This window comes from Rhodnius prolixus, unplaced genomic scaffold, assembly GCF_049639745.1.
Source record: "Rhodnius prolixus isolate KJV_2025 unplaced genomic scaffold, Rpr scaffold_10, whole genome shotgun sequence".
NCBI lineage: Eukaryota > Metazoa > Arthropoda > Insecta > Hemiptera > Reduviidae > Rhodnius > Rhodnius prolixus.
This window is the reverse complement of record NW_027411615.1, coordinates 20,336,981-20,359,785: the sequence shown is the minus strand read 5'-3', so window position 1 is coordinate 20,359,785 and position 22,805 is coordinate 20,336,981. Positions and strand designations below refer to the sequence as shown.

Below are 22,805 nucleotides of genomic sequence, written 5' to 3'. Positions count from 1 at the left end.
TGCAACTGTGGTTAGGGCCTACATTCTTCACCTATGTATGTACATCCACTAGTCGACAAAATGGTATTACCATGATTTCTCACCATTTATCTTGATAAACAATTATTTGATGATGCAAATCGATTTATTTAGAAGCAGTATCTAGGGTGTAAGTATAAGAACTAAGAAGGTTATAAACAAGTGCAAATGCGAGCAGTTGTCTACATCAGATGTGTGCTTAATCCCTGCTTACTGTAATCAATTATGAAATGATTTTCAGAAAGATCCAATGCGTTAATAATATTTGTAAATTAGGTTTAAGTCTATTTTCTACAAATGCACCAAGTCTTAATGGAGTTGAAGGTGATTTATCATCATTATAACTTTAAATTATGTGTTTTTATGTGTTTAGGAGGTATTTTAGTTTTATATCTCACTTTTTCAGCTGTTTCTTCCTTTAAACAAGGTATTGTCGCTAAAAGGGAGTTGAAATATCTAAACAATTATGAATCACCAAGGCAAGCATGGGTTGAAAATTTGAATACACCTGAAGAAAAAAAATTGGGAATAATACATTTACATCCAGATGTATTTGGAGTAATGCCACGAATCGATGTTATACAAGAAAATGTTAGATGGCAGACTCTTTATAAACATGTGGTAAGCAGCTAGCAATTCAATATTTCGTATACAAATATCTTTATGCTTAAAATATTTCAATATATTAATTGAAAATTATTAAAAATTGCAGTGTTATGCACATACAAAAGTTAGAAATGAGGTTCGCGGAGGTGGTAGAAAGCCATGGCCTCAAAAGGGTCTCGGAAGAGCAAGACATGGAAGTATACGATCTCCTCTGTTCCGAGGAGGTGGTGTAATACATGGCCCTAGATCCCCTAAAACCTACTTTTTCATGTTACCTTTTTATAAAAGAGTTTTAGGTCTCACATCTACACTCTCCATAAAACATGCTCAGGTAATTAAAATTTTTATTCTAATTTTTATAGGAATGTTGCGCTCTGAGGTTTTTCTTACCAAAAATCCAAATATGGCAACAAATAATCATATGGAAACATGACAGAGCAATAAACCCTCTCTATTTCTAACACAACGTTTATATTATAGATTTCAGTGTACGTCTAGTTTGGTTGGCCCTCTCCTAACACCAGAAAAGTAACTTATTAAAGTGAAATGTAAAGTTCATCTAAAAACAAACGTTAAATCTTTTAGCCTACTGACGTAGTATTTTGCAACTGCTTCACCAGAATAATTATGGTACTCATTTACAACTACAATTGCGCAGAATTCCAGTGTTCAAGCTCAACTTTTGGAATTTTGCATTTCATTCATATTTCGAATTGCTATATCTCCTGTCCTATCTGTACGATGTCAGCGAAAATATAGTCAATTATAGTACTCATGTTCCTCTTCAATTGTGAACAATCGCAGCTTTCTAACTGTATTTTTGAAGAAGAAATAAGGTGATGAAGTTTGGGAGTTTTGCATCTCCTTCATATTTCGAATTGCTGTATCTCCCGACCTATGTGTGTAATGTCAGCGAAAATATAGTCAATTATAGTGCTCACCTACCTCTTCAATTGTGAACAATCGTAGCTTTCTAACTGTATTTTTAAAGGAGTTATAAGGTTATGAAGTTTGGGAGCTTTACATTTCCTTTTTACTTCTAATTGCTTTATCTCCTGTACTATTGGCGTAATCTTTGCAAAAATATGTACAATGATAGTACTCACATACTACTATAATTTTTCGAATTCCGTTCTTTTGGAACATTTCTTTGATATTTGGAATTGCTGTATCTTTTTGTGTGACTGTATTTTCCTAATGTGATACATGTATTGCTGTTACTTTTCAGGATGATTTACATATAGTGGATAATTTAGAAATTCCTACTGAAGATCATAAATTTTTAGAAGATCTCGTTCAAGAACGGAATTGGGGAATGTCAGTTCTATTTATTGATGAGTACGTATTTTTAGATGCATATTATTCTTGTCAGAAGTACAGTTTAAATTATGTTTTTTGCTGAAGGATAATAGTACATTATTTTTCTAAGGGCTGTGTCGTTCGTCTTGAGCCTTTTCACTTGTTTACCAATAACCTATTGGTTATTATGCCCTTTGCTGTTCTGTAGCAGTGCATATGCCAACTTCATACACAACCTTTTCTAAAACAACCACACTTACGGACCCATATCTTAAAGCTATATACTTAAAGTTAAGATTCATTCACACTATAAATTACAACCTTACCTATATACAGTTACATGTACATTTTAAAAATTATTTTTCTTTCACCTAAAAGTTGTGGTATGTTGTTGAGGCCAGATGTTCGTAATTACTTTTTTGATCGGATTTACTTATATTGTAATTCTCAGAAACCGTAGTAGGTTTTATGTTAGGAATACCAGTATAAAAAATATATGTAAAGTAATATCTATTTTCTTCAGGCAGATCAGTTCTAGAAGAAGATTAAAATTGAATTAAAAATCATGATTTTAAAAAAAGGAACGAAATTTTTCTCTATCATGAAAAAAAAAATCAATATATCATGTACTTATATTTTATATTCATATATTATATTAATTATATATGTACATAATTAATATAATACAGCAGTTGCTGTTCTTTCTCTGTGCATCTTTATCTCTAAGTTTCGATAATTCTGATATTCAATTCTCGTTAGATACGCTTTTTTTCGTGAGCTCTTATTAAATTTATCTAAAGCCATTGGAGTTAAAAGTGCTCCGTGTTATGTGTTGTAAGTTTTTTAAATTCTTATAAATTCAGCAGGTTTTAAACTCAAGTAATTATATCGAGGAAGTTGGCCAAAAAAAATTATTTTACATGTTCAGAACAATCCCAGCGGCTAGTTCCCCTAGTTGTGGTTAATAAATTTTTGAAGGTTAATAAAATTCATTTCTTGTGAATTATGAAATTTGCAAGTAAAGTTATTTTAATAATAATTCAGTTACCAAAGAACTACATGATACAGATTGTCCTCAACTTCATGAGGATTTGTTAAATCTCATAGCTGTAGAGATAAAATTATTTTCGGGTCAAAATAAGTAATAAAATAAGTCTTACTACCTATACTGCAGATAACCTATTTTAAATTATCATTCTTTTTTAGCTTGGATATAATGCCTAAAAATATTACTGTTGCTGCAGACAATATCAAACACATCAACCTCATGCCAGTTTATGGTTTGTATTATTGAATATATCAATTCTGTTGCTTATTATTTTTATGCAAATTTGTGATTAAAAACCAGAATTATTAAATTACAGGTTTAAATGTTTATAGTATGTTGAAACATGAAACTTTAGTATTAACGTTGGCAGCAGTAGAGAAAATAGAAGAAAAAATACTTTTTCAGTTGCATAGAAGTGATAATTTGCATGTAGCATCTAAATTTAATTTGAACCAACAATAGTGAATGAAACCGATTCTAATGAGTAGGAACCAATTTGGATCACAAGCAAGTGTGACTTTTCTGCAATATTTTGATCAGGAAACCCTATTTACAGAAGTTGTACATTAGATGTTAATATATTTCTGTGGACATGCTTACAAGTTTTACATTAAACTAACTTAAAATGCAGTATGTTAATTTATTAAAATAAAGAGAATGCTGTCTTTAGTTAACTTTATTTTCCTGAACGTATAATGTCTATTAGACCAAGAATTTAATTTTATTTACAAAGAATTACTATGATCCTTAAAATTGTCAGTTTTGTGGTCCTTTTTTTTTTATAAAAGCTTTTTCGCTGTGATTGAAGTCTCATAAGAATGAGTGCTAGGTAATTTTTCAAAGTATACCATCGCTGAATATTCTGCTAAACATTCTCAAGGAGAAGTCAAATAGAGAGGAACAAAAGCAGAGAGTATGACTTGAATGAGCTCGGGAACTTATTAGAGCCAGATTGGAAGAAAATTCGGCTCTAGAATTCTGAAACATTTTCTTGCAGCTGTACTTTCCCTATAAGATTGCTTATCTACAGAAGGCCACAGGTTTGAAATAGAATAACGTTTGTACACTTCTAAGAAAAGTAGATTAGACTACCAAGAGAAATCATTATGTTCATCTACAAATAGAGAATGTAAATTTAGAGGATTCATTCCTTCTAGATGAAATATTTTGTAGGTATGAAATAAGAGAAAAAAAGAGGTGCTGAAATGAATGATTCCTCGGAAAATGCTGAGTTGGTTATGTCTTCAATTGTAGTACTTCCTGAAAATGCACAAAAAATAAGTGAAGTAGATTCTGTGACGTGAAGTTTAGTATTATAATGATTTTGAAAAGGAAAATTATCTCTTTTGCAGTCAATATTAATGATTTTGCCTTCCGAGACATCACATTCCAGGGTGAGAATTTATAACCTAATAAGGAAGAGATTTTTCACCCGTGTCTTTTGTACAGTTGTGTCTTGTTCCATTTACGGAACGTATCTGTTAATTTGTTTAATGATATTCCTCTATTACGTATAGAATCAAAAAGTTTGTTAAATGAACAACTCATTGTGTAAAGACTTATTTCTAGTTGGGAAATTTTCAACAGAAATTTTAGCAACACATTTACCTCTCCTTAACGTAAGAAATAGAACCGTAAAGTGTACAATTGGAGCAAATCTACCCATTATCTTATCTCAGAGATGCGCTTGCTTGTACTATAAGAAAAAATAATTTAACTAATAATTTGTCAGTTTTTTTAATGAAATGGGCTTTTATTCGTTGTCATTCAGCCCAAAAAAGAACATGAGAACTTCGTTAAAATTAAATGTTTTATCCAAATTTGAAATGGACGGTAAGTAAATATTTATCAAGAGGAAGATATTTCTTAGCAAATCATTTTAAGTTAGGAAAAGAGCTATAGAATTTTGTTGTGTCGGCATTCGCTCTGGAACTAAAAATCGAAAGGTAAAAATACGAGTTGGTGGGTAGAATGGGGCTTTATTGGACATATTTCTCGTACAAGTGTAAGACAAACTTAGTACGCTAAATTTCAAGGTACTCTTATATAAAAAGTAGATGTATTATGAAAAGTTTTCAATACTTTAAGAAGGAATTTCTCATTACTAAAGGAAAACAATTATCTGTTTATCTATTTTAAATTGTTATAATAAAATATCTTTAGATTAAACAAAATGATAAATACATTTATAAAGAATTCTGGTACCTACTGAAAAAAGAAATATTATAAATTTCAGTTTTTATTGTTTTTTATTTATTTATTTATTTATTTACAAGACGGGCAATCACCCAGTTACAAAGAAAGTTTTAAAAGTTCAAAATTCCTATTTCGTAAAGAAACCCTTTATTAAATTATTGATTCTTTTATGACAAAGTTCTTTTAGTTTTAATAAAAATCCAAAGGTTTGAGAAATTAAAATTAAATTATTTCTGTCACACATGTACAGAAGTTACATAAATGATAAGTAAGTTACAATATTTTATTACAAGTAAGCATCACTTGAAATTTAAGATACTTTCCAGCAGACATTAATAAAAGAACAGATATAGCTTAGAAAGAAATTTATGCGTTGAGAAGGAGTTTATTTGGCCCCCTTTTTGGGAGCCCCTTACGAATCCCATAGTTCAATCTGTCTTCTCCAATAGTCTAATAATTCTTTTCAAACCCGTTAGAAGTACCACTTGGGTGACCCATGGGGCTACTTCAATACTCTAGTAAAATAAATGATTCTGAACAAAACATTGTAATGTTTGTAGAATATTGGGTATTCTAACACAGTAGTAATAAAATACAATAGGTAGGTACCTAAAATCGCTACAAAAATTGTTCGAATTGTCCCCGAATTCGCTATGCCTAATTTATGATGAGTCTACAAGTATAATAATCTTAAAATCTTATCTTAATGACATAATGGAGTTTTTTTTTAAATCTAAGTTAATTAATAATAATTTAAAACTAAAGTGGTTACTTTTCTTTTTGTTCCTACTCCAAAACTTGACGTACGAGTAAATTAATAATTTGATCAGTGAAAAGTAGGTAACGCTACATCCCAGTTTTTTGCATTTTGGTTTTGGACTAAAAAGCAAGTAAATTAATATGTTTTAAATATTTAATGGAAGCGTAGCTATAAGCAGTCTCTCAATTAAATTAAATAATTCTCTCTTTTGTTGCTAAGTTTTTTTGAGAAGCGTAGGGGTAAGTATAATGTAAGTTCATGTCACATGTAAGCAATTTAATAATATGAAATGTTAAAATTTCTAATTTGAAATGAATTGTGTGACTAAATATGCTAGAGGTTTTTCAGTTTATTGCGACTTTTTTTTTTGTTTAACTCATACTAGTATGCTCTTGAAACTTAGTGTTTATATACGACTTATCACCACTATGAAGCACAATTTATATAATGGCCTATTGCTCTCATAAAAACGTTTCTATGAATATTGATTTCAACAGGTTCCGGGGGAAGAGATTTAAAACTTTCCAAATAATCCATTTGTGGATGCCGTTTGGTTATCCGGCATATAATTTTGCAGGGATTCGAATACTACTAAGAAAATTATCTGTTTTATTCCAGATTGTTTCATGGTATCGTATATGGTTTGAATCCTTACGTCCTTTACTCATTTAAGCAAAATCTGACAAATACTTAATCAATTCGTTTCAGATTATTTATTTGTTTCTTTGTTACCTTCTCTTGTAATGTCGGAAAGAAGTATTGTATTTTTTCTTTATCAACTGAAGAAAGCAGTTTGCAGAACCGTACGTGAGATATAGTTTTAAAAAGGGGTATACTATTTTCAGAGTGAGTATGAACAGAAATGGAAGTAGAGACTGTTTGCAGTGCTGGCTGGTAGTCAGGCATCTTTAGAAAGGGAGTTGATGGCAAGGATTGGTTGGAAAGGGTATATCCAATTTCCTGATAACTTCGTCCTTTCCTGACCCTTTACAATTCACTTCTAGCAGTAGTAATAGATACCTCTTTCTCCACTGATCGTGCTGCAGTTACTTCATCACTTTGCCGCCCACATGCCGCATACGACAAAAAATGTTTTGAAATTAAAATTATCAAATCATATGTTTGTCCAAAACAGTTGGCAAAGCAGAAGAAAAAATATAATTACAAGCAAACCAAATGAACTTTTTAATAAGCTATAATGCACATGAAGCTTGTTCCAACTTTATTTATTTTTATCTCGTAAAAGTATAAATTTATTTAATTTTTATAAGAAATATGTGTTTCAAGGTATTCAGAATTATCAGTGGTTTTTAAGATTTCTCTCGTATGTTTGTATAAGTTTGTGTGAAGCGAGTTCTCAAAATTAAATTAATGCCTCATTGACCTGAAAAAAACCTGAACTGGTTTGTGAAGATGGATCAAAAAATCCTTTGAAAGCTACCAGCCAGATCTGTCGAGTGACAAGCTGCATTATCTCCTTCAAATAAGTCAGCTCTCTAAACTCTGACAAACGTGGATCTCAATGTAAAGAGTGTTAAGAGTGGAAGAAAAGTGGGTGAACAGAAAGAAACCTAAGAAGATCTAAGAGAAGTCTTGATGTTATAGTAAACAATATCACGGTTATTTGATGAAAATCGAAAAGTTTAAAATTTGTGCTGAATGCTTTCAGCAAAATTTGTTAAAATATAAATTATAGAATAAATTTACATCTTGCCTGATCTTTGCACCTGTTGAAAGGCTATTCTCAATAATATATATTACTCCTTAACAAAAACTTACAGTTTAAAATGTTAAGTATAAGGGTTGATTAAACGCCAAAAGGTACACAAATCAGCGAGTACCCAACATTTCATCAATACTTCATTAATAGTCAAGTAATTCTACTGCATTAATTTTCGTTAATAAGTTATTTTTTAGAATTTATTAGATGTCACAGACCCTTATGCTGGCCATTTTCGTCTACAAAATATATGTTCAAGTAGCACTGTAGATTGACTGTAATATCTAGTTATTTATAATAATCAAACTATTAATTACAGGTAAAAAAGAAAAACGTTATAAAAAATATAAAAAAATTATGAGGCTAAAAAATTCAAAACTTCTTTTTATAAAAAACTTACATCAATGATTTTGTTTATTTTTATTTTTAAATAAAAATAGTCGGTTTAAGTTCATTCTTCGATTAAAGCAATTGTTATTTTATGTAGTAGTCAATCTGGCTTTATCGTAAATAATATAGTTTTCTTCAATTACATTCTCCATCTAGGTGTTCTTCCCACAATGTTGTGTATATGTAATATAAAATAAATAAGATATGCATATTTTTAGGACAGCTAATTATTCCAGTATTTTACGATAAGTAAAATTAGGGGGACTAAATTAAATTACAATTGAGAAATGAATAATTTTTGTTGAATAATCTACTTGTCGTTATTTGTGTTATTTGTACTCACGAATATTTCGGTAAGACGAATTCAAGACAGTAGCCTACTCTAACTTTGTCTTTTTCTACTTTAACATGCATGTACATATATATGTGACTTATCATAATTATAACAAAAAAATATTATAAATGAAGTGGCCAGCATAAGGGTCTGTGACATCTAATAAATTCTAAAAAATAACTTATTAATGAAAATTAATGCAGTAGAATTACTTAACTATTAATGAAGTATTGATGAAATGTTGGGTACTCGCTGATTTGTGTACCTTTTGGCGTTTAATCAACCCTTATACTTAACATTTTAAACTGTAAGTTTTTGTTAAGGAGATTTTTGTACCTTTTGGATAGATTTTCCTTTTTGTCTATTTCGCAATCTTTACAGACTTTTTTAAAATTTGGAATAAGCAATTTTATCATTATAATCTGATAAGGTGTTAAGTCGGAACCGTAACTACCACTGGAGGGATCTTTTTAAAGAATGATTATAGTGGCGTTCCCATCCATCCTCAATAACAATTTTTTTGAAAAAGCGTTTTGAATAACATAGGAAGGTATTTGTACGTAAATAGCAAAATTAAACTGCGATTTCAGTTCTTCCTTTTAAGAGGAGTAAGAAAAATAAACTAAGATTGTAGTACTTCTCCCTAAAAGGCAAAGAGGCAAAGATTTTTTAATCGAACGTCAATTCATTGATTTAAATCGGTTCACTCATTGATAATTTAAACGATTGCAGTACTTCATCTTAGTAGGTGCAAGAGCATCAGCAACGTAGAGGAGCTTTAATCACTTATTCGAGCTGAATTTTATCAAAATCGGACTACGCGTTATAGAAATATTGGTAATAATAGTTTTAGAAAGGGCCTTATTTGGGTGGGGCAAACTCCCCTCCTTATGAGGCACGGCATCGAGACTTTTAAAGTGCAAATCTGTACAAAATTTCGATTCGAATGACACTTCATTCATGAAAATCGGTTCACGTGTCGATAATTTGCAACGATCGCTATACTTCCCCTTAACAAGTGTAAGAGCTGATCGCCGCTTTAATGTTACGTAGGGGAGCCCTAACCCTATCATCCTACCAAATTTTATCAAAATCGGGCCAAGATTTACAGAGTAATTAGTAATAATAATTTTGGAAGGGCCTTACATAAAGGGGGCTATCTCCTCTCCCATTCGATGTACAGGGTCGAGACCCCCAAAAGGCACATCTACATAAAATTCCGAATGACACCTCATTCATGAAAATCGGTTCGCGCGTTTAGGCGCTACGTTGTTTACAAAAAAGGTAACAAGAAGAAGAACAACAACAAGAAGAACAAGAACATTTTTTGAAAAAGTCGTTTTTGCTCATTTTTAGCAACTTTTTTCTCGAAACCTATTAGATCTGGGTTGTTGCAAAAAAATTACAGTTATAAAGGAGGGTTTGCCCTTTATTTTAAAGAAAATTTGGGAATTTTATCTTCTATAGAAAGAGAGAAAAAAATTGTCAAATTTGGGTGTTTTTAAATTTTACGCTTTTTCGTGCAGTTTTTGACGATCAACCCTTATACAACTGTCCTACCGGACAGTTTTAATTATCCAAAATTTATGATCATTAGAATGAGATACGAGTAAGGTTGTAAGCTAAATCAATAGAAAGAGCTTTACTGTAAAGCCAACAGGGAACTAAGAGTACTGAACGCCTTTAAAAAGAAATAATTTTATAAAAAAATTTAATGCTAATTATCATTAACATCTTAATATCAGCATCTTTTTAACATGAATTGCTTAGTAAAAAACAAACTTTTTTTTAGGATGAAAAATACCTTTAACATTACAGATAGTTGGTTTCTGTTGTACAAATTTAATATGTTATATTCAATGTATAGTGTGTTTAAAATTACGAGTATCACTAGCAATTTTTTAAGTTTTGAAATGTGTCCTGTGGTACTTTGGATATTAGGAATCGTTGATCTGCCATTGAGTCGATAGTGTTGTCCAGATTCTACAGTTCGATGATTTTCTAGAAATATGCGTTCTTTTATCCATAGTCTTTTATTGAGAGTACTAGCTTCCTGTGAAAGTTTGTGAATTTTGTGTGCACCATAGTGCCTATAAAGCGATACGCAGTACATAAATTTGGAAAACTTACAGCATAATGTGACTAGCGCCCATGCATAAGAGGCAAGCATAATGTTAAAACCTAGTCAAGCAAGGGCGGGGGTGATGTGTAATGTGTGAGTATAAATTTTTTAGAAGAGATAGAGCTTTTAAAGTTTCAGAGGTGTCCAATTAGTGGATAGAGCTGTCTGAAAGTTGGATTGGCCTGTCTTCATTTCAGTGTAATGTGTTTTCATTAATGTTTGTTACAGAGCCCAGGTTAGACACATGTTTTCGATTAAGAATAACTAAAAAGTATTTCTATAAAATTAGTAACCAGACAATACACTGCCTTTTCAATTTTATAGTTCAAGTTTTCAAGATTATAGCGTAGGAAATGTTTATGTTTGTTCCAAACAATTTTATGAAATTGTTTGAGAAAAAAATGTGGCTAAAGTTCAAGAAGTTAAAGTATTTTTATTATACTATCAGAGATAGTTTTATTACTGTCTGGTTCAAGAATATATACGATTTATTTACAAATATTAAATATGTATGTAAGAGTGACAACTTTTAAGTAATTAGTAAATTTATTCGTACAGAAATTTATACCCTGGTTTGGTGACAATGAGTCTGCCTTTGGTTTTAATTTTCAGAAAAGTGAATGAGACAGGAACTCGCTCAGCTTTATTCCCTATTCGACCATGGGTTTAGAAAACTAGGTATTATGGGGTAATTGGCGTCCCCCATTGGCAGAGAACGCAGTAGGCTTTGTGGTGGCGCTAGCTGGTTTATATAACATCCCCATACCCTTAACTTTAGCACACAAACCCAGAGGTCTAATTTACTGTCAACCCTGGTTACTGGATACCAGGATTACGCGGTGTGCCCCACTTCTAGCCACTAAGTCCCCAATGTGGTGCGCTCTAACTTTATTTCAAGAAAACTATTCCTCAATGTTCATCTGATGGCTTTTTGTTAAAATGATTGACAAAATTCATTTAAAATTGTGTAATTTGATTATGTTATTTGGTTATGTTAACTGAAAATTTTGCTTTTATTTTTACTAAATTTTAGACCTATATTAATTACCACGGGCCAGATTAATTTTTTTTCTGTAGAAAGAGACAATATAAAACCACCAAAAATGTAAACACATGAATTAAGTACTAAATCACAAGAAAGCAGAATTTATAATTTTACTCCTACTTACCCTTCTTTTAAAGAAGTGTTGTATTCGTAACAGCTCTTTGAATTTGAGATTAAGTTAAGTTTGAGATTAAGATAAATCTTTGCAATTGAGAAAGTTTTTTCAAAATGGTGAGTATGTCGCTGTCTAGCACCGTAACTTGGCAGGAGAGAGCCTCTGTACAATGAGTCTTACTGGAAAATAAGGAGGACATCTTTGGTACGTCTCCATCTCATGGGCCCGTAAAAAAAGGCGTCAACAGTGAGACCGAGTTGAGAGCTCTAGCCCTTGAAATGCTTGGAGAATGTTATCCATCTCCTTCTTGGACCCACATCTATACCGACGGTTCAGCAGAAGGTGCCACTAAAAATGCGGGAGCTGGAGTGTACGGTACCAACTTTCAGTTCTCAGAACCGGTTGAAACGTGGGCATCAAATTTCGATGGGGAGATTCGGGCTATCCTGATAGGTCTAAGATACGTGGTTGAAAGAAAATTGGACCAAGTGACTCCCAAGCAGCGTTGATAGCCGTAACGGGAGCTCAAAGTGGAGTTTCCGCTGATGTAAGAGCGTGCCAGGAAATGATTAAAAAGATACTTATAGAAGGGAAGCACCTGGCTTTCCAGTGGATTCCGGCACATTGTGGATTACCAGGGAACGAGCAGGCCGATAAACTTGCGAAACAGGGAAGTCAATGCGATCAGCCCGACCACGCAGTGTGTTACGCATCGGCTAAAAGAGTTATAGGTAACCACATAATGGGGAAATTACACGAGGAATACAGGAGCACGGCCGCTGGAAAGCAGTGGGCAACACTGCTAGAAAAGAAGATACCTGCCGGCCTCCCAAGAAAAGAGTCTGACGTGCTCTTCCGAGGAATTACAGGGCACGACTATCTACAAGCACACCTCCACAAGATAGGTATTAGGGACTCGCCGATTTTCCCATTGTGCAATGACGGCGTAATGATTTTTAACCATTTGAACGAGTGCCCGGCACTACAAGGCATGAATACGCCATATGAAAGATATTGGGCTGCCAGCCAGAAAATGGCTTAACGCCTTTGTCGCGGGATAAGGAAAAAAAAAAAAGCACCGTAACTCAAATATGAAAATTCTTATCCAAATTTCGTCAAAAATACCTTAACGTAAATGCAAGCTTACTTAGTTGATTTTTCAGTATTTCAAGTTACTCTCGTTGCCTTCCATTTTTTGTAAACTTTGTCTTAGAGTATTAATTGCTCACACATAGTTCTATAACCTTTATTTGAAATTTTTTGCCTCATAAATTTAATTTTATGATACTTCTTGGAGTAACGAAGTAGCTTGCCCTTTTTGTACAATATTAACAACAAAATTAATATAATGCGAAAATTCTGAATTTGAATTCTGACTTTTTATGATAGAGAACGTTCTGACCTTACGTTAGGTTCTCTATCGTAAACGAATGATTTCTCACAGTCCGTTTAACAATAAAATTGCTATTTTATACTGTACTGTCACAACAACATTTTATTTAAATTTTGAAGACCAATAAAAGTGAGAAGATGGAAAGAAATAACTATTATCTTCGCACCTTAATTTCCCCCTTCAAGTTGTTGTGTGTTAGAGTCACGAAGAGTTTGGCCAGGACCAGGAGTTGTATGGGTGGGAAGCCTGCTGCTGGGCTGATGTAAGGGGTTCTCTTGGGTGGCAGTTGCCCTTCTCTAAAACTGGAGGGAATACCAGCTGACTCGGCAGTGAAAACCCGACGGCACTTTAGGGTGCTGCTCTTGGAGCTTTTTAGCTGGAGAGAATTAATTTCTTAAATCAGCACGCGCCAAGTCCATCCCATTAGTTTTTTACTACTGGCGAAGGCAAATATACCGTAACTCCTCGTTGTCTCTCCGCTAACCGGGCGTTTGTCTTGCCCCGGGCCTCTTATTGACGGGTTTTTTTATTTTACTTTTTTAAACCCTGGGAAGAACGTTACTGGGGGAGAAGGAAGGTTTCATCTATTAGACCAGCGTTTCCCAACCTTTTTTGGCTCGCGTACCACTTGGTTGTACATCATGCTAAATTGTTCCACTTCGTAAAAATGATTGTATTTCGTGAAATTTGTTATTCCGAGTGTGTTATTATATTATTATTATCATCTTCATTTCAATAGAGATACAATGTATCTGTTACAAAGGAGTTCCAAGTTCATGTTCACTTTATAAATTTTGTGAAGTGTAATCCAGTCTCTTTAAGCAGATTTTTACATAGTTATCATTTAAGTTCTGTCACATGATAATTCTATTAAATTTTCTTTATCTTTTATTGATAATGATGTAGCTTTTCCTAAATTTTCTTTATAGAAGGGGTTTGAAATCCAATTATGATTGGTGTTTTCGGATTTTGGAAAATACTCCATTTTAGTCCTGTTAAATGTGCTATTATATTTTCTCCTATATCTTGAGACAGACTAACCTTATTACTGTACATATTAACAACTTCACTGTTATATTATACTACACTATATTATTATTGGAAAAAACGTTTCTATGATATTTTGATGCTTTCATTTTTTTAAAATTTTTTATGTCCGCCATTATTGATTATTTTTCGCGTACCACCTACCAGCAATTCGCGTACCACAGGTTGGGAAACGCTGTATTAGACTATTTGGGTTCTGGCCATCCCTAATCTAATTTATGTGTAAATATAAAGACCTCATGGAGCATAAAATAATTACGATATTAATCAAAATTCGTAATGGCGGGTTCATAAAGGGAAAAAATTATTACTAAAAGTAGAACGAAATCATTAAAATAATGATACAAATTACTAAATAGAAAGTACAAATTTTGTTGCAAGAAAAACCTCAATCAGCTAAAGATGTTAAGCAAATAATTTTTTGAAAAAAAATAAAATAGAGAAAAGGATGAAGTTTAACAAAATGATAGAATAAGGATTAAAGGAAAGGAGGATGGAAAAATGAAAAACTTATTTGTATTCTGGAGTATCTACATTTATTAGGAGAAGTTTGTAAAGGGATCATTGGTTAAGGGAACAAGATTGGAAATGGCATTGTAAAGAAGCATTTGTAAGGAGGCTGTACAAGAAAGAAATTAGGACAACTAAATAGAGAGGAAGCGAGACGATGATCAAATAACAAAGGAATACGTGAGAGAAGGCTATTTAAAGAAATAGCCTTCAACTGATTGCCACTCGTCTCAGGAATAGCGTTCTAGAATTAGTCGCTCGGATTACATAATGGGAATACACCCCAGCTACTTAGAGCAATGAACCTATCTTAACGCTAATGCTTTAAACTATTGATTTTTTTTTTTAAGTAATGGTGAAATAAGAGTTCCGTAATACTTGAAATCGTTTAGCCAAGCACTTTGCATAAAGTACTTTGTCCCCCAACAATTTGCTGCGGTCTTTTATTAAGTATTTATTTATGGACCAAAGAAAACCCCCGCAGATTCCATTTGTTTACTAGTAAAGATGTCTAATTTAATTTAAAGTCGCATTACACAAATTCTCACCCAGATTCTGCTTAGCACTATCGTTTTTTAGACACTTCTCAAACTTCTGTTTTTTGTAAGCTTCTATTTCAAACTCATGCACACGAATTTGATCTTTCAACAATCTTTCTTTCTACCATTAAACAAAATAAGTATTTATAACAAGTTTTTCTATTTTCTAATCTGGATCAGGAGCTTTCTAAGAAAATTATGCCACGATTGAGCCATTGCCTCCTGTAAATCTAGCCTTCATAAAGAAAATGCCGGATATGAGTCGAAAGAGATTTAATCACATAAATAAAGGCTATAGGAATTATAATTATAAAAGATAATAACACATTGTACGCCTTTCTCACTAATATAAATTTCTGTAGCTGAAAAATAAGATTTTTTGTGGAAAGAAATAATGACTTGCTAGAGGGAGTATGTAAGTTACTCCCAACAGTTAGTTTTAAAAAACTGAGATAGTCCCGAAAGTACTCAAAATCTACAAAAAAAATATAATCACTCCTACTCATTCTATTCCTTATAACATAAATAGCAACTATTCTGACAGTTCAGCAACGCCTAGTTGTTTTTCAAATGTTGTCAATTCAAGAAGTGGAATAGAATTCCGGAACCTACAGAAGAGAGTGTACTGCTTTGAATGTATTCACAGCTTCATATACTTTGGAGCAGTTTTAACTCAATAACTTAAGTGAATACATTATAAAAAGGAAAGCTTGCGAAAGGCAATAATCGCCAAAATTAGTTCTTAAAAATAAATATGAGTTCCTTGCTGCCAAGATAAGAATCTACCAAACAAAGTTGTCCATTAGTAACCCACATTCGGAAACAGAGGGAAAAAATGGTGCCGCAAGATTGCTATAGAATGAAGACAAACCAAAAACTTGCGTCCGGATATTGAAGTCATCATCAGGTCAAGTAGATAGTGATGTAAGGGACACTTGCGTCACATGTAGAAGGTTACAGATCATAAAAGTGTGGACAAACTGAAGCAAATAGACTAAACAAGTGGGCCACGATTACAATGGCTTTAGCATTTGGAGGACGATTCAAATCCCTAGGGTAAGGGAGATAGAGAATGTAGATGTTTGTAGAGCAGAGGCAGTAAGATTTTGCAATACAATAAATAAATATAATCGTAATCATTTTACCGTGCTGACGCACTATCCTCTAAATAAAATTTCGCAAATATAATTATAATAAAATAATAGAAGAGCAAAATTAATAAGTAACAAGAAACGGTAAAAAATGCTGCGAATTTAAGTAATTTATGGAAATTAATCTTGTTAAGAGAAACAGTTCTCAATGAAGTGAACCTTAGATAAGTAGAAGCGAGTTGAAAGTCTAAGGTTGGGGACTCATTAATTGTTAAGAAGAGCAAAAATTTACAGTCAGCAAATCAGTAACTGTACATCATTAAAATGTTTAACTTGAACGAAAATTATTCTTCATGAAACACAAAATTTCAATCTGTTCTTCCAATTACTAACTGCACGTGAACAGAAAATATCGAGTAAGGAAAATATACACAATTTACATACAAGTTTATGAAAAAGTGACCGAATGAAAAAGTTAACAATTAGATACATAATGTTATGTACGTACTCGTTTAAGGAGGAGGCAAGTTTTTTCTTACCAATAATAAGTTTTATTTTTCCAGCATTAAAGAACCCAACGTTATTTAAATAATAAAAATATTATTTACCACGTTATGTAATAAAAATCAACTTATAACTGAGTTAAAAAAAAAATATTTTGTACTAAAAAACATTTGAATAATTGTATTCATCGATAAATATTTAATACATGTATAATATACTTGCATAATGGTTTGTTATATATTTCTAGGTAAGAATTGCAGTACTACGTGCTTCATTATGTTATCAAACTTAGAATCAGTAACTATATTTGGAGGTTTAATTAAGGCTTACAAACTTTAAATAGAAGGTTTATTCCAATTCTCGAAGAAACTTTCCATCCCTTTCCATAAAGCTAAGTACCTATTGGTTTTGGCTGGAGTCCTAATGGACAGAATCAACCATCTGCAAAATATTATACTAGTTTCTCACGAAAGTAAAATGGGTGAGACAGGCTAGGAGACTTCTTATCTGTTTATACTCCCCTATATTATACCATCAGTTTCACCAGATCAGACAAAAAAAAGTATATCTTAACTATTTTTAAACATTTTGTAAGCTTATAATATTATAAATAAATTTTTTATTTACATGTCAGTCTTCATAAGTAACTACGTTTCAAGTACTAAGGACAATTCCACGGTTTTTCCAAAAATATTTGCGGTTTATCCTGGATTTATTTCCTTGGGAACTTCTGCAGCTTTTCCAGCACGTTTTTACTACAAAAGAAATATAAAAACAATTCATTAAATTTCATTTTTATTCTGAAAATTCATTCCAAAACATTTCGAAGATTGACTAGAATGAGAATGACATTGAAGCATTGTCGTCAATATTTCTACAATTTTTCGACAACATTTCGTCCATTTAATTACTTTTAGAGACCCCATTTGATCTTAAGGAATGTAAGAATTATTACTAAAAATTAAGAAACAAGATTGTCGTTGGCCAAAATTAATCTTGTTTTGCTATTAGTTATCGTGACGTTGGCGGAATTAGTACTTAGCACTCATTCACACTGCTGAGCTGAACACTGCTGAGATCACTTTAAAAATTTAATATTTGAGTGGGAACTCCTCTTCTTCTTAACTCTTTTTCTAGTGCAAGACTACACTTCTACAGCTGCTGTCAAGAGCTGAATCTAAGGATAGAAGATGCTCTGGTCGCAGCTTACTTGAATGAATGAATTAATGTTGTTAGTAGAACACATAAGAAAGAAAACAGTACATATTTTACGTTTTCTTTTGACTTGGTCATGACTGTCGCTATAAGAATTTAAAAATAAAACATATAGTCAGTATACCTACAAATGTTAAATGAATTAAATAAAATTAAACTAATAAAATTATTTTTTTAAATTTATTTCGTTTTATTTTTATAGACACCCACTAAAAGAGTAGAAAAGGTAAAGCTAGTTTAGCTACAAAACTTTACTTTCACAACAGTTAATTGACCCAGTTTTTAGCTTGACAAGAAACACAAAGTTTTACATTTTGAAGAAAAAGTTACAAGAAAACTGTGATGTTAACACTAATCACTACTTGTTTCTTATAAACTTAATAATAACATCTGATTTTGGAATATTTCGTTGTTAGCTTCAACTCACAACATGAAAATATTTATAAAATTTCATTCTACTTCCCTGAGAGCTATTCAAAAACTAAAAATACGTCAATAATCTTGGTGTTTACATTTTAAAATTACGTTGTAATAATTTTATAGTCAAATTAGTGATATTAGTTTTTTTTTTTTTTAATGGCCATGTCAAATTGAAATATGGAATACCAACAGAGATCTTTAATTACCACTTAGTTTTATAACGGCGCTTGCGAATCTGAGGTATTTGGCGTTAAATTTCATGAGGAGACAAAACTTTAGCATCAGAAAAGACATGAATCAACTATTTGTTCTAAATTTTACTACCTACTAGTTTTTCATTGTTAATTGACTGATTCTCTGAAATACTACAATTAACCTTATTTTCTTAATGTAAAGAAAAAAGAAAATTACCACTTAGAAATTATTACCGTTTAATACTGATTAAAAGTCCTTGGAGGAAATAAATCCGTAAAAGTAACTGAAAACAATTTACTGTCCAAGAATAAGATACACAACGTTTAAGCGAGTAAAATTGTCAACTAAGGCCAAGTTGTAACAAGGACATAGGAAAGGATGAGATTTCCTTAATTTTCATGATATACGAACTACCAAAAGAGAAACTTAGCTGAATTATTCCTTCCTGCTTTGTACTTCCTACTAAAGTTCTTGTTTTTGTATTAAGTTAAAAGTCTTCATACTTCCTTCATCTAAGAGTTTACAGTTAAGAACCTTGGTGTTTCTTAAAGGAAATCTTAGCCTTACTTACGCCAAACTAATGTCGTAGAGTTAGAAAACTCTTTGGCAATGATTTTTAAATTTTATTTTGGAAACTTTTTTGTTTAATAATTTCGGAATGAAATTGTTTTTCATTTTTTAATTGACCATGAACCACAGAGAGGAATGAAGTACTACCAAGAGAGGTAATCTGGTATCACCATTTAAAACAGGAGACAATGTAAAAACTACTAGTAAAAAAATCTAAATAAAAGAATTACCTTTGAAAAATCTTACTTCTTACTTCCACGACAAAATTTATTGCAAAATTTCAACCCAAAAACAATTATTCAGTAAAGGATTAGTATAATGGTTAGTGTACTAGGCTCCTAAAAGTATTTCCAACCCTGTTCTTTTTTCTTTCTTTATTTTTATTTTATTTTTAATATTAAAATGACAACAAAAAATACTCTTAGAAAATAGTATTTTTAATTTTTTCTTTGAGCCGAGTAAATAACCTAAAATTATAAGTTAATAACGACATTACATTGAAAGCAATTCTTAATTTAATATCAGTTCATATTACCAAGTTTCTATAAAACCTAACAAGTGATACCAATTTTCATGATCATTTAAGTGTGCTATTATGTCATAGACAGATTTTCTTTAATATAGTAACGTAAAATGCATACATACCTATTGCATCTTCCTTCACTCTCCGACCAGGAATCCTTGCAGATGGCGGTTACCTTATTCTGTTGATTCGACTTTATTACTCATTCTGATATCTCCGGACCGTCGGCTTTTAATTTATAATTGGCTCATTGCTCTGCTCTTTTCTTAGTGGTTATTTTATTTTCTTTACACCTTTTCTTACTTCCTTTTCCTAATTAAATTCTAGTCTTTTCGTTATAAACTAAAACCTATTCTGCAGCATTAAGGTAAATAGAATTATGTGTAAAGCGCCTTCGCTTTAGGAGATATGATTTCTTTCTTGTTTATCCAGTTAAGATGACAGAACTTTAACCAAATTTTTATAACCTTAACATTAGTAACCTCACCATATTACATTAGGAACTAGAATAAGAATTAAGCTGCGAATGAAAACAAGGTTATTCTGAAGTCTCCAATCATATTAGTTACTTATGCATCTCGAGACATACACTGGGCCAAAAAAGTCTGTGAACACTAACCTAAATTTTATTACTTTTATTATTATCTTATTAGAAACTTCTTTTATTTTCAAATGAAATATACTATTCGATAGACAGAAACCAGAGTTTTTCATTTTATATTCAATCTTTTATTTTTGTTCAGCAGGAATATCACAATTAAATGTTTAACAAAACAACACCCCAAACGAATGCAAAAAAAGTCTGTGAACAGCTGTATAAATATGTAAAAACATTAAGATAACAAACAGAAAAACGATTGAATAAAGTTTCAAAGTTCTCTATTGTATTGTAGAAACCACTACAGTCAGTTTTGTGAATAAATAATCTAATTAGTACATATTTAACCACTAATATGGAAGTTCCCAGACCAATTCGAGAACTTATTGTGACGTTGCAAAATGAAAGAAAAAGTATTCGAGAAATAGGGAAGATAGTTCAAAAAAACCCTTCAACGGTGCATAATATAATTAAAAAGTACGGAAATGTGATTAGTAGGCCACGCAGTGGACGGCCACCAAAACTTAATTCCTTTCATAAACTGCAAATTCTGAAGTCTGTTCGAGAAGAACCCAGGACAAGCGCTCAAAAAATCAGTCAAGAATTATCAAGTGGTTATGTGTAAGCGTAACACCACAGACAATTAGAAATAAATTACATGAATACGATTATTGCGGTCGAGTCCCGAGGAAAAAACCTTTAATCAATAAAATAAATAGTAACCGCCGATTGGATTTCGCGAAAGAATATGTTTCTAAGCTTTCTAGTTTCTGGGAAACCGTAATCTTTTCAGATGAGTCGAAATTCAATGTATGTGGGTCTGATTGACGACAAAAAGTGTGGCGAAAAAGAAATGAAGCTATGAAAATGAAAAATATGAAGCCTACTTTTAAGCATGGGGGAGGCAACATTCTGGTGTGGGGTGCATGAGTGCTAAAGGAGTGGGCAAGTTAGATCTAATTAATGGTATGATGGACCAATATGTGTATGTGGATATATTAAGACGCAATTTAAAAGAAAATTCAAAAAAATTAGGGTTGGAGGGAACGTTTGTCTTCCAACAAGACAATGACCCGAAACATACCGCACTAAAAACTCGGGAATGGCTTTTAAATAATACACTCTGGCGCCTAAACACCCCTCCACAATTGCCAGACCTTAACCCAATAGAACATTTGTGGGATGAAATCAGCCGCGAAATAAATAAACGAGGAATAAGAAACCGTGAACAACTAAAAAACGCTATTTTAGAAGAGTGGGATAAAATTCCAACATTGACGACCACAAAATTATTAGGATCGATGAAAGCTCGCTTGTTGGAAGTGATTAGGAACATAGGAGGTCCTACAAGTTTTTAAAATTTATAATTCACGTACAATGTGTAAGAATGATTTATTTCTGCAAAGTGTTCACAGACTTTTTTTGCATTCGTTTGGGGTGTTGTTTTGTTAAACATTTAATTGTGATATTCCTGTTGAACAAAAATAAAAGATTGAATATAAAATGAAAAATTCTGGTTTCTCTCTATCGAATAGTATATTTCATTTGAAAATAAAAGAAGTTTCTAATAAGATAATAATAAAAGTAATAAAATTTAGGTTAGTGTTCACAGACTTTTTTGGCCCAGGTATGTAAGTGACCAACTATTTTCTGCCTTTATTCCTAGTGCTAGAGGTACCGGCTAAGTTGCAGTTTTGTTTTACCCATTTTTCGTTTTAATTACAATGCTCGTAATGAGAAGTTATCTCAAATATACTTCGTCTCAGTTTCAATATTCTTATTCACTATTCACACCTCCCGCTGGCCGAGATTTGTGCTCCCGCCTTAACAACTTATTACACGCATAGCTTTATTATTTTTCCCATCTTTTATTTTTTTTAAATTTTAGGTTTACTTTTATGCAAACATTAAATGAATAAATGAGAATTTATGAGAAAAAATAGAATTTAATAAAAAAAAAAAAAAAAAAAAAAAAGGTGTACTTTGCTATATTTGCATAGGAATTTTGCAAAAAGGTTATTTTCAACATATTTCTCTCTTTTCACTGAAAAAGATGAAGACAGATGCCTGGAAGTATAAATGAAAATTTAACCTAGTATTTTATGATTTAGTTTGCTACTTTTCTTCCTTAATTACCCTAATATGCTTAGACCACCTTTATATTGTGCTTAAGTGCTGCTTCAAAGTTGACTCAACAACTTGGAAAACTTCGTATGTTCACATACATACATACATACAAACATATATAAACACTTACAAATGTAGTAAAAGAGAAAGAGAATAATAGAATTGGGATAAGAAGGAGAGGAAAAAATGATGTTTGGATGAGAAATCCGCTTTGGTTAAGCAGTTGTTATCAAGATGTACTAGTTGAATTCGTTCTTTTGTTTAATATGTATACAGTTGTTTAAACGAGTTTGTTTTTCTAAAGTTTGCTAGCTTACGGATGCTTTTTGGTTTGATTTGCTAATTGAACAGTGGTCGTTCTTAGATTATGGAAGTACATTCATTTTTAAAAATTCAGTGTTTTTGGTTTGTTTTTAAAGA

General features: G+C 31.8%; 1 protein-coding gene and 1 long non-coding RNA gene across 3 annotated transcripts; one reads left to right on the top strand and one right to left on the bottom strand.

Moving 5' to 3' along the window:
* On the top strand, window positions 1-3,640 carry mRpL4 (mitochondrial ribosomal protein L4). The gene is made up of 6 exons (XM_074132762.1): window positions 1-342; window positions 425-639; window positions 731-955; window positions 1,853-1,962; window positions 3,130-3,203; window positions 3,288-3,640. Exons 1-6 carry the CDS (start codon window positions 249-251, stop codon window positions 3,431-3,433), a joined length of 864 nt encoding a protein of 287 aa, XP_073988863.1. The 5' UTR covers window positions 1-248; the 3' UTR covers window positions 3,434-3,640.
* LOC141456642 (uncharacterized) lies at window positions 3,287-21,695 on the bottom strand. 2 transcript variants are annotated; one of them, XR_012459904.1, is made up of 3 exons: window positions 19,783-21,695; window positions 17,365-17,492; window positions 3,287-4,231 (listed from the first exon to the last, which is right to left on the bottom strand). It is a non-coding gene; the product is annotated as an uncharacterized lncRNA (long non-coding RNA). The 2 variants fall into 2 exon arrangements; XR_012459903.1 differs by lacking the exon at window positions 3,287-4,231 and having other exon boundaries at window positions 17,342-17,492.
* Window positions 21,696-22,805: the final 1,110 nt, after the last annotated feature.